General features: G+C 39.0%; 1 protein-coding gene across 1 annotated transcript in view; it reads right to left on the bottom strand.

Annotated features, from left to right (window-relative positions):
* Window positions 1-13,568, bottom strand: part of CDKAL1 (CDKAL1 threonylcarbamoyladenosine tRNA methylthiotransferase) — a 1,106,309-nt gene that overhangs the window by 982,134 nt on the left and 110,607 nt on the right. Inside the window, exon 5 of the mRNA XM_077493830.1 lies at window positions 9,482-9,566. Within this exon, the coding sequence (XP_077349956.1) occupies window positions 9,482-9,566 (85 nt within the window). The remainder of the gene's footprint in view (window positions 1-9,481; window positions 9,567-13,568) is intronic.

The raw sequence follows: 13,568 nt of genomic DNA, 5'->3' as shown, positions 1-13,568 counted from the left end.
ATCCGTCGAACCAAATTTTCCAACATGTTGGAAATATTTTCCGACAAACTGGTCCGATCGGACTTACTCCGATCATGTGTAGAGAATTTTGATCGGACAAAGTGCCACGCATGCTCAGATCAAGTTCCTACACCAAAGCTATTGGCTACTAGCATGAACGTAGTCCCGTCGTAACGAAATAACGTCATCACGTTCTGAATGATCGCATTTTCCGACAACTTGGTCCGACTGTGTGTACAGGGGCTTAGAGATCTCAGATCTTAGGGAGATTAAAGACGCCCTTTTAAAGAGCCCATAACACATACATTTGTTAATCTTAGAAAATCGTATTAATTTTTGTCACATTGATATTCGAAGGAGAAAAAGGTATGACTTTACATCACGCACTGCTTTTGTTGATAGCATGCAAATATTGGAGGAGATGTGCCCAAATTGTTAAAATATCAGCATGTATGATTAACGCAGGAGAAGCAAAAACAGAATTTACTTCCTCGATAAAAACATGAAAATAAAAATGACCAAATTACAGTTTGCAGAATAAGTCATAGAAATTGCGCATACCATTAGAGAATGCATTCTGGCAAGAAGTGAGCTGAATGTCATTTAGTCGGTTCTTGTGGAAGTTCTTTCCATTGTAATAAAGATAAAAGATGCAGTCGGGAACAGTGAGCTCTAGCTATTATATCGACACTAATGTACACTGCACTATTTACTTCTCCCACTCTTAAAATCTCAACAGCTGGACACAATTTCTACAACATCAGCAAGTGCACAAGAGGCTGGCACTTCATGGAAGCACTTATAACCAACACAATAGCTCATATCGTAAGAGCTTTACTAACTTTCCATTTTCTACTATTCAAGCTAAAAGCTACCAGGGTTACCAGAATAAAAAGTTATATCAATGAAAGTCCTATAAGGCTTGCTTTGGTAAAAAGGATCCAGCCTGCCCTTCCATGAAGCTTTTAATGGAAAGAAAGGTATTTTTTCTACATCAAATTTAAACAATTTTTATGGCAAACATGAGACGATAAAATGCAAGTCGTCAAGGTCACAAAATGTTTATCCTTCAAGGGAACAAGAGACTCAATGACTGTACACTGCAAGGGGGAACACTACAGTTTATCAAAATAACAAACAAAACAAGCAGAGCAAAATAAGGCAATACTTTTGTTAATTCAACATACTGAGAATATTTTGTTCCCGAGAGACAAGATTTTGGAGTACTCGGAAAGAGATAAATGTGGATGTAATCTAGGAGACTAAAATCTGAAAGTTATAGGAGCTTTTAATTGTTTGCCACCAGAGAACCATAGATATTCATCATACAAGGAAAAAAAAACAAGGAAAAAAAAAAAAATACGTTTATTTTAGTGTACAAAACCTTTAAAAAGTCATGCATAGATGCCATATTAAAAACAATCCAGTACCTAATAAGCAAACAGAATATAGAATGACTTAGGGTTTTGCGGTTATCGGTTGGACAGGACCTCTGATGCCAGTTTTTCTGAAGGAATAGTAGTTAGTCCTCTACAATGGAGGTAAAACCTCAATTAACCAAGCCTAGTACACATGATCAGAAAATTGGATGAAAAATACAGATTATTACTGTGTGTTTGAGGCTTAAAAGGGGGGGGGGGGGGGGCTCCCTACTATAGCTTTTCTTTTTGATGGCTCAAGGTTAGTTCACATCTGATTTTATTTTTTCCTCCCTTTCTTCATATGTTCATTGATATTCTGTCTCCCTTGCAGAGAACGAACTATTACATCATTGTTGATAAACCAGCATAAGGGGTCCTAAGGAAGTAGGAATTCCAAAATGCATAGACCTAAAACATTTGTTCTAGATAGTTCCATTTTACGGTACGGAACCTGTGTTTTTATTTTTTGTCTGACTATGTAGGGTTATCTGGTGGCATACAATTTAAAGTCCCTTTTATTTTAGGAATTCTTAATTATACCCTATAGGCATGGGCACCCGCATTGCTGCCCCGCCACCGGAGCAATCAGCCAGGAGCCATAAGCGATCGGTCAGTTAACTGTCATGAAAATAAGGCAGCTGGATGACACACAGCAGGGATCTCCTGCTCAGATGTGGCTTGTATATGAATAGCTGGCTGCTGTCAAAGTCCTGCCTCCTTGACCAGCATTGGACCAGTGTGCTGTCTATCAGAGTAGTCGGTCTAGAAGGCAGGACTTTGACAGCAGCTGCTATTGATATACAAGCCAGATCACAGTGGGCGATCGCGGCTCTGTCATCAAGCCGGCAGTTCCTGCCCGATTAGGTCGCACTGATTGGCAACAATAGGCTACACTGATGGCCACGGAAATATGCCGCATTGAAGGCCACTGATGAGGCAGGACTGATCAGCTTTATGTTGATATTGTTACAGAAGTTAATATTTATTTTTGGAACTTAATTCTGCTTAACACATCAGTGTAATTTCATGAAAACATTTATGAGGGCATGTTTAGGGGCAGTGTAGGGGTTAAAAACAGATTATAAATTGCTCATCAGACTATGGCAGCTTGATCCTAGGGGGGATCCAAGGGGCGGAGCATGGGTGACCTTAAAACGATGCAAGCCCAACCTCAAAAAAGTTCTGTGGACACCCATGCCAAGAGAATGCTGCCTCTGAAAACTTTGACTACAAACGAATAATAGAATATTACCCCACATTCTTAATGTGTATTGCAAAATATCCAGGAGACCAACATCTTTTTCCTCAGCATTAGAGCAATATGGTCTATTTCCCCAGGCTCCTTATGTCAATCATCCGAGGGGTAAGAGCCAGGCCGAATAATACAACAGCTTAAAGTGGAAGTGAACTCCCCTATCGTTTTCAGCCAAGGAAGCTGCCATCTTTGCCTCCGTTTAATCTTCAACTGCTATGGTGCTGCACATGTGATTCGTTATGATACCAGCCATTGGATGGTTTGATAGTTTGGCTGAGAGCACAGCCAATGGGTTTACTTGCACTTTAAATGGCGATCCAATATTTTATTTGGAGGACAGGCTTTAGATCTAAAGGGCTTTCATTTTTACATGGGATGCAAACATTAAACAAACCTTAAACTGTAATTTTTGCTGGAAAAAAAAAGTTTTACCATACATAAAACAAAAAGTTAGGAAATACAGTGGACAACAAGCAGTAGCAATTCTGTATCTCTTCTATGAATATGATATTGGAAAATCCATACAAAAAAAACATACATTTGTTTACAGAAACTATAATGAACCACTACTGTTTAAAAAAGGTCAATGTTTTTGCTTCTGACAAACACAAAGCAGCTCAATAACTCCCACAGATGAAAACAAAATGGGAGGATAACAGATACTGAATAGCAAATCCTTTTAATTACAGCATACTTTGGAAAGCTAATGGATTAACCCCACCATGCAGATGTCAGCAAGAACTAGCAAAGGCTTGAGAAACAAGCTCACTTTTGACTTTGATATAAGTATAATTTTTCCTATGTATTAAAGTGGAGCTACACTGCATTTGGGTACCTCAAACAGAAAACACCATTTAAATTCATTTTTAATATTCATAGCTAACTCACCCATCCATCCATGTCTCCATGCTTTATTTTGTTGAGAAATCACTTTGAAAAACAGCCCTCTAAGCATTTATAGTTCTAGCCATCTTGACTAAGGGCAGATGATTCATGTAGCATTTTCTTCCTGGAATCCATCTGCCCTTACTATGATGACAAGCTCAGAAAATCTCACACGTGCAGTACAATATATATGGGCTGCCAGTACGCTTTCACAAAGTCAGGTCTGCAAGCAGCAGGGTGTATTTAGTCAAGAAAAACTCCTTCAGATGAAAAAAATAATCCCATTAAGACTCCTGGAATGTTATTTTGGCCTAGGTCAGAAACCATAATGTAACTGAAGTGCAAAAAAAATAAAAAATAAAAAGTCCAACCCTTTCACGCCTAACCCCATTTCTGGCATTTGTTGCTTACAAGTCAAAATCTGTATTTTTGCAAGAAAATTACTTATAACCCCCAAACACATACATACTATATATTATATATATATATATATATATATATATATATATATATATATACATATATATATATATATATACATACATACACACACACACACATTTTTTTTTACAGAGCATAAAGCATAGGGTGGTAGCATAATCAAAAACAATTAAACCAATACAAAATCCTCAGGTTTTTTTTTTTTTTTTTTAAACAAACATGCTAGAAAATTACCTGCTGTTTGCAGTAGGTTTGCACAGAGCAGCCCAGATCTATTCCCCCCCCCCCCCAATCCGCCAAGTGCTACCACAGCAAGAAGCTTGCTGTAGGGGCTCCCGTACCAAGGCGCTGTTGCACACAGAAGGTTATCTTAATGCATAAGATAAAACATTCTAACTTTACAACCACTGTAAAGTGACTGTTTAATTTGCATTGCCCAGATTTCTGTATATGGATTATGGCACTGTATTTAAAAAAAAAAAAAAAAAAAAAAAAAAAAACTCTGTACCGTCCTATCCCAATCCGTATAGAGCTGTCACCCAGACCTTTCCCAAATATATGGATTACATCATCAAAGGGTGGTAAAATCAGACTAGGCAGAGTTCAACTACTATGGACTTTAGGCAAAGCAACCTACTATTTGTTTTACGTAAAAATATACAACTTTTTTTTACATCATAACTAGGCATGAACTGATACCATTTTGTTTTTACAATGAGTACGAGTACCAATACTTTTTTTTAGTACTCGCCGATACCAATTACCAATACCTACCGCAACTGTTTTGTTTACACTTCAGTTGTCAGCAATAGTACAAAGCATTGAAAAGTTATTTACAAATTAAATAAATTGTTTTTCTATTTTGCGCTTTTTCTAATGTGAAATGTGTAAATATATGTTAATATATATGTGAAAATATTCACTAACAAAGCAAACAAAAACATATATACAATAGGGGGTTAATTAAGGCCGATTAGAGTAAATTAAGGGTTAAATAAGGGGTTAAACAAAGGAACATGTGTTCATCCCCACTGACTGCTCAAAGAACTGAGCCTAAAAGTATCGGTTTCAGGTATCGGTGCATTTGCACAATACTCGGTATCAGCACCAATACTGGTATCGGTGCAACCCTAATCATAACAGTCAGTGAATACCTAAAAACACATAGAAAAATCAGAAATGCTCAAACTAGGCTACTATTAGGGTCAACAGATCCATACCAACCCTAGAAGAGTGTTCATATCTCAGCCAAGCATAATTGGGCTATACGTGTCCATGAAGGATTGGCGTATTGATAAGCTAGTAGAAGCCGGACATGTTTTGCAGCGAACAGCTTCCTCAGGAGCATGAGCAATTCTAAATAAAGAAAAATACAAAATGAAAACTATATATAAACTAAAATTATTCGGCCCCCTTGCGTTATTACTTTGTAGAGCCACCTTTTGCTGCGATTACAGCTGCAAGTCGCTTGGGGTATGTCTCTATCAGTTTTGCACATCGAGAGACTGAAATTCTTGCACATTCTTCCTTGCAAAACAGCTCGAGCTCAGTGAGGTTGGATGGAGAGCGTTTGTGAACAGCAGTTTTCAGCTCTTTCCACAGATTCTCGATTGGATTCAGGTCTGGACTTTGACTTGGCCATTCTAACACCTGGATATGTTGATTTGTGAACCATTCCTTTGTAGATTTTGCTGTATGTTTGGGATCATTGTCTTGTTGGAAGATAAATCTCTGTCACAGTTTCAGGTCTTTTGCAGACTCCAACAGGTTTTCATCCGGAATGGTCCTGTATTTGGCTGCATCCATCTTCCCCTCAATTTTAACCATCTTCCCTGTCCCTGCTGAAGAAAAGCAGGCCCAAACCATGATGCTGCCACCACCATGTTTGACAGTGGGGATGGTGTGTTGAGGGTGATGAGCTGTGTTGCTTTTACGCCAAACATATCGTTTTGCATTGTGGGCAAAAAGTTCGATTTTGGTTTCATCTGACCAGAGCACCTTCTTCCACATGTTTGGTGTGTCTCCCAGGTGGCTTGTGACAAACTTTAGACGAGACTTTTTATGGATATCTTTGAGAAAATGGCCTTCTTGCCACTCTTCCATAAAGGCCAGATTTGATCTGATACTCCTTCCATTTCAAAATGATCGCTTGCACAGTGCTCCTTGGGATGTTTAAAGCTTGGCAAATCTTTTTGTATCCAAATCCGGCTTTAAACTTCTCCACAACAGTATTACGGATCTGCCTGGTGTGTTCCTTGGTCTTCATGATGCTCTCTGCGCTTTCAACAGAACCCTGAGACTATCACAGAGCAGGTGCATTTATACAGAGACTTGATTACACACAGGTGGATTCTATTTATCACCATCAGTCATTTAGGACAACATTGGATCATTCAGAGATCCTCGCTGAACTTCTGGAGTGAGTTTGCTGCACTGAAATTAAAGGGGCTGAATAATTTTGCACGCACCACTTTTCAGTTTTTTATTTGCTAAAAAAGTTTAAAATATCCAATAGATTTCGTTCCACTTCACAATTGTGTCCCACTTGTTGGTGATTCTTCACAAAAAATTAAAATTTTATATCTATGTTTTAAGCCTGAAATGTGGCAAAAGGTTGAAAAGTTCAAGGGGGCCGAATACTTTCGCAAGGCACTGTATATATATATATTTGCATTTGTTTTTGCCTATAGCCTAATTATGCATGGCTGAGAGATGAACACTATTCTAGGATTGGTGCAGATCAATAGTAGCCTAGTTTAAGCATTTGCGATTTTTATGTTTTTAGCTATTCACCGTTTATGATATAAAAGTTATTTTCACAAAAAAAAAAAAAAATTGTATGTTGTGTGCCTATAAAGTCCATTGTTGCTAGATCTTTCCCAGTCTGTTTGCAGGGAAACAGAAGAAGAAGAACCTTCTAGTACTCTGCTGCTGATCATAAGCTCAAAACAAACAGCTTTTGTAATACAGAGTAAAAATATCAATAAATGGTTTTAAAATTGGCCATACAAATAAAATTATATATTTTAAATCAAATCTTTATTATTATTTTTTTTTTGACAACATGGTTTGGGCGGAGTTCTGCCAGTCACAGGCTGTGCTATGCCCCTCCAGCCTGCATTTTAGAATAAGGAGGTGGTAAAGTTTCTCTCAATCTACAGTGCATCCAGAAAGTATTCATAATGCTTCACTTTTTCCACATTTTGTTACAGCCGTATTCCAAAATGCTTTAAATTCATTTTTTCCCTCAAAATTCTACAATTACTACCCCAAAAATGACAACGTAAAAGATGTTTGTTTAAAATCTTTGCAAATTTATAAAAAAAAAAAAAATTATATATATATATATATATATATATATATATATATATCTCACATTACAGTATTCACAGCCTTTACCATGACACTTAAAATTGAGGTCAGGTGCATCCAGTTTCCACTGATCATTCTTGAGGTTTCTACAACTTGATTGGTGTCTACATGTGGTAAATTCAGTTGATTGGACATGATTTGGAAAGGCACACACCTCACTAAATAAGGTACCACAGTTACCAGTGCATGTCAGAGCACAAACCAAGCCATCAAGTCCAAGGAATTATCTGTAGACCTCCAAGACAGGATTGTATTGTAGGAGTGGAAAAAATTCTGCAGCATTAAAAGGTCCCAATGAGCACGGTGGCCTCCATTATCCATAAATGGAACCATCAGGACGCTAACTAAAGTGGGCCTCCTTGGGGCAGGAGGGCCTTAGTCAGAGAGGTGACCAAGACCCCAATGGTCACTCTGATAGAGCTCTAGCATTTCTCTGCGGAGAGAGGAGAACCTTGCAGAAGAACAACCATCTCTGCAGCATGCCACCAATCAGGCCTGTATGGTAGAGTGGCTGGGCGGAAGCCACTCTTCAGTAAAAGGCACATGATAACCATTTAGAGTTTGCCAAAAGCCACCTGAAGGACTCTCAGACCATGAGAAACTAAATTCTCTGGTCTAATGAAACAAAGATTGAACTCTTTGGCCTGAACAGCAAACGTCAGGTCTGGAGGAAACCAGGCCCCGCTCATCACCTGGCCGATACCATCCTTACAGTGAAGCATGGTGGTGGCAGCATCATGCTGTGTAGAGGTTTTTCAGTGGCAGGAACTGGGAGACTGGTCAGGATTGAGGGAAAGATGGATAGAGCAATGTAAGGAGACATCCTTGATGAAAACCTGCTCCACAGCACTCAGGACCTCAGACTGGAGCAAAGCTTCGTCTTTCATCAGGACAACGACCTTAAGCACACAGCCAAGATAACAAAGGAGTGGCTACAGGATAACTGTGAATGTCTTTGAGTGGCCCAGCCAGAGGCCAGACTTGAACCTGATTAAATATCTCTGGAGAGATCTGAATGGCTGTACACTGACAATCCCCATACAACCTGATGAAGCTTGAGAGGTCCTGCAAAGAAGAACAGGAGAAACTGGCCAAGAATAGGAGTGGCAAGCTTGTAGCATCACACTAAATATATATTTTTTTTAAATGGGGCTGTAATTGGTGCCAAAGGTTTTTTTTTTATTTTTTTATTACGTTTGCAAAGAGTTCAAACTTCTTTAAATTTGTCATTATATGATATTGTTTGTAGAATCTTGAGGAAAAATAATGAATTTTATCTATTTTGGAATAACTTGTGGGAGAGTAACAAAATTATCAGGTATGCAATTCATGTCAATACAACAGATGATCTGAAAACAAACCCTCGAGAAAGGATGAATGGATGCCTAGAGCACAGGAAAAAAAAATGTTAAGAAAAATCCATAAAAACATATTTTTCTTCTTTACCACTGCAGCCTCTACTTTCCTGTGCGCTGCCTCCCTGAACTTCTGGTCGAGAAATTAACACTCATCACTTTGGTAAACGGCCCCCTATTTTCCCTACTTGGGACTACATGTCCCATAATGCCAACACCACTGTGATAGTACCAAGGTCAGCTGGTGAAATAGATTTAAAAAATACAGGGTTTCATAACATGATGGCCTCAAGTACGCAGGAAGTTTTTTGTTTTTTTGACTCTCCCAGAAGCCAGCAGCATTTTTTCAGAACAAAATACCTGAAGCTTGTAAAAGTGTCTAACATTTTACAAGCATTTAGGCACGTTTACAGGCATCAAGTGTTTGGGTGTTAATTCACTTTATTAGCCAGAACAATTTATTCTGGCCATTTACAAGCATCAATAGTTTTTTTTTCTACCCAAACTCAGCTGCTCCTGGACATGGTGGCAATGTTCTTTTTTTCCTGCCTCTAAATGCTGCTAAAAGCCTATGTGTGCATAGACACATAGGATAACATACAGGGGAATTTAAAGGTAGAGAAAAAAAAAAAAAAAAAACAGGCCAGGACCCCCTTACCCTAAAAGAGCACCTGGAAAAACGTCCAGCGTGCATGGGGCCTTATGAGAATATTTTCTATAGCTTTCATTTGTAAAGAAACAATACTACTTACTTTATCGAATTCCTGAAATGGTCCTCAGCTGGGCTTTTCACTGTACAACTGTTTAATAGCCACAGGTCTGCTTGCTCTGGACTTTCTATGGAGAAACAAAAACATTGAACAAGGATTAAACACTTAATCCCTGGCATTCCTAAAGCACATTTTTCTAAAGTGTCTCTCGTCCAATCTAAAAATGGTGAAGAATGGGCCAAATTCATATACCCGTCTAGAACTTGTAATTTGGTTGATGCTGCACTACTTATACAATGAAGGCGAGACACTTTCATAAAACCTGAGCCAGTTTTTTTTTTTGGTGTACGCCAAAAGAGTTGGAATTAGCCCACTTTTACATTTGGCGCACTTAATGTGACAACGTAAAAGTGGCGAATATTAGAACTATCTGTATATAGTAAATTTAGTCACTTTCAGAACGAAAAGTGTCGCAAACGCTTTATGAATTTGGTGCAATACATTAACGCCAGAAAAGTGGCGCTGCAGCTTTAATGAATTCTTCCCAAATTCCCCAGGGTAGTTTTATATCGATCGGCAGCGCCAAGATACTTTATTCATGAATATGATTGTATTTCAAGTGATTCGATTACGGAATTACAGGGTGGAGACTGAAATTCAATGTATAATTTACAATCATACAACTGTATCTTGACTATTAAACAAGAGCCTTCTGATGTGATAGATGACAAATATTTGTTCTAATCATACTTCATATGTCTATATATTGCTATACTGACCATCCGAAAATTTAATTGTTACATTAATGCATCCGTTTATACCAGATTTTGTTTCTTTTTCAATAAAAAGATTGAAATAGAATATTGACTATCTCTGTGCATTGCATATCAAACAAATGAGTTGTCCACTAAAGATCAATCACTCCATTCAGAAGATATCAATTCTTAAATAAAACCAGTCACTTGCCAAAGCATTAGTGGCCACCATTAGGCTAGGTTCACACAGGTTCATACATGCCGGCTGAGGTTTGCAGTTAATTTTTAAAAAGGAGTCCGATGCAGCTTTGTTCAACAATTCAGATCCAAAATTTTATTTAAATTTGCATCTATAAGAGACCGTAAATCACAAAAGTGCTCTTTAAACAAAGACAGCGGCTGCCCCGGAGATGTGTGAACTTGCTCCATTGCAAGCCGGTCTGGTTCAACACGAATCGGATGTGGCTCAAAATGCATCAGAGTCTCAAACGTGAACCTAGCCTTAGAGGGAGCCATGGAATGCAGAGCACCACTATCACACTAACGTACAAAGGTTTTGTTAAACTATTAGAGGCTAGAAACAAACACATAGCTAGGATAATAAAGCAGTTTCACAGTGTATCAGGGTAAGCGGTTTCTTGACTGATGCATGTGTCTTGTAAAGGAATTTGTTCAACTCAAATGAGATTCTTTGCAGTATGATTTGAGCCTATTCGTTTTGTAAGGCTCAAATCATACCACATCCACACCAAAAAGTGCATGCACTATTGCCGCACAGGAATTGGATCAGATGGATGTTCACACCCATGCGGGCTTATTCAGCCAATCACACTGTGTTCTGCAACTTGTTTTCGGGGTGCTGTTAACCTAACATCGACACCCACAGCGGTTCACATGAACAGAGTGTGATTGTGATGCGGTGAGGGGGGACGCACAGGAAACACTGCAAATCCCACCCTGCATCAGTGTGAACTGAGACTTAGAGATGTAAAGGCAGAAGGTTTTTTTATCTTAATGCATTAAGATAAAAAAAAAAAACTTGTGTGCAGCACCCCCTACCCGAGCCCCATCTCTCTCCAGCGATGTCCACAAGTGTCTAAGCCGTCCGGGACACTCCTCCTTATTGGCTGAGACACAGTAGCGGCACGATTGGCTCCCTCGGCTGTCAAAGTCAGAGCTCTGTGTCTGAATGGATATACGGAGCTCTGACTCAGTTCAGTTCATAAAGAGCTGCTGGCTGAGGGGGCACGCAATATGAAGGAGTGGCCAGGAGCAGCAAAGAGAGACTCAAGAAGGAGGAGGATCTGGGCTGCTCTGTGCAAAACCAACTGCAACCGAGACTTTACAATCACGTAGGCTTCATGTACACTGCTGCTGGTAAACGGATGTTTAGGAACAGTTGAAGGAGATTGCAGTAACATATCGTTACCGCTTAAAGTGCACACCAAAACACACTGATTGCGCCCCCCCCCCCAGTACCTGTAAGCAGGACATCGGCGTGTCCCCGAGTACCTGTAAGCAGGCCATCGGCGTGCCCGAGTACCTGTAAGCAGGCCATCGGCGTGCCAGAGTACCTGTAAGCAGGCCATCGGCGTGCCAGAGTACCTGTAAGCAGGCCATCGGCATACCTGTAAGCAGGACATCGGCGTGCCCGAGTTCCTGTCACCAGGCCATGCCTCATATGTTGGGGTGTTTGCTTTCCAAAATGGGGTCATTTTGTGGGTAATTCCACTGTCCTGGACCTTCAAAAGTGTGATGGGTAGGATAGAAATGAGAGGTGTAACTTATGCTCCTATAACTTTCACAGAGAACAAATAATATCCACTCATTTTTTTTTTGTTTTTTTCTTAAAAGAGATGTAGCCATATACATTTTGTACAAATTTATGAACAAAAATTACTTATTTGCAAAATTTTATCATAGAAACTAAAAATAAAATAAAAATGTCACTCTTTTTTCACTTATGTCACAAAAAAAAAAAAAACTGTGCTAATTACCACCAAAAGAAAACTATTTGTATGAAAAAAAATGATAAAAATTTTGTTTGGGTACAGAGTTGCATGACTGAGTAATTGGCATTCAAAGTGTGAGAGCACTGAAAGCTAAAAATTGGCCTCGGTAGGAAGGGTGTATAAATGCCCTGTATTGAAGTGGTTAAGTACACAGGGTCATTTATAGTTGTTTGAGCAGTTGAGTTTAGAAGCATTATTTTGGAAAGCAAAAAAAAAAAAAAAAAGGCATTCAGGATAGATATTAAGAGGCATATGCCTGAAACAGCTTGTGAACATGGTAACTCATGTTTAGCCGCGGTCCATTTACAGGCACTAAGCGCGGCATGTAAACGTAGCAAAACTGAAGTTTTTAAAGGTCGGTTACTATTTGTCAAGTTAAATCGTTCAGGAGAGGTTGTAAAATGTCCCGTAGAGTATTGTGGTTTTCAGTTTGATAAATGATTTGCCCAGCACTTTATCTGTATGTGTTATAGTATATCTAGAATAAAATGTGTTCAGGAACTACAAACTTTTCTAATACATCCACATAACCGATCAGATCCATTAAATTAAAAGAGAACGACAATATTCTTGATGTAAGCAGATTACAACATTTTACAAAAGAAAACACAAATTCAGATTTGATTTCTGCTTAAGCCTCAGCTTGATGGAAATATGCCACTCTTCAGTTTACTATCAAACAGGTTGTAAAAACCAACATGCAAATTGCTATGCAAAGCAGCAACTGTGAAGTGAGTCGCATGCAGAATCAAAAGGTAAAAGTGCACCACTTCTGACTCTCCCCCTTGTTTTCATGCAGTAAGGGCAGCAAGCTCTGAAAATTAAAATCCTCCTCTGTAGGATCAAATAAATGATCTTTATCAAAATAATCTATATCAGCATTACCAAACACTGAACAATCTGGACACTTTCCAAGTCCAAACACAGAGGCATGTTTTCCTGAAATGACCCACAAAGTTCTTCCATGAACAGAACAGTGTCACAAACACAGTTCATAATTCTACTAACAGACCATCACTTTCATAGAATTTAAAACATCTTGAAAGGTTTAAAGCTGAATTACAGGTATGGCTTTTTTTCCCCCCGTAGTTAGATTGATCCATCTTGATGAAAAGTTGGCATGCATATGCCATACCTGTGGGACCATCATGGTCTTCTGGGTACCATGTCGAGGGGCTGCCCAGTGATCATTGAGGGTTGCTAGCTTAGCATGGGCACAGTTTACAGAACATCTTGTGTGTTTCTTGTTGAATGCAAAGCATTCTCTGACTTGACAAGGAGGATAGGCAAGACCCTGATATCACGGCACCACTTCATTCAAAGAACACTTTACATTAATTGAGAGAAATACAAGGTGCCCAG

The sequence above is a fragment of the Lithobates pipiens genome, unplaced genomic scaffold, assembly GCF_037356315.1.
Source record: "Lithobates pipiens isolate NorthernLeopardFrog02 unplaced genomic scaffold, aLitPip1_a1.2 Scaffold_19, whole genome shotgun sequence".
In the NCBI taxonomy this organism is placed as follows: domain Eukaryota; kingdom Metazoa; phylum Chordata; class Amphibia; order Anura; family Ranidae; genus Lithobates; species Lithobates pipiens.
The sequence above is the reverse complement of the archived record's forward strand: the minus strand, read 5'-3'. Positions and strand labels throughout refer to the sequence as shown.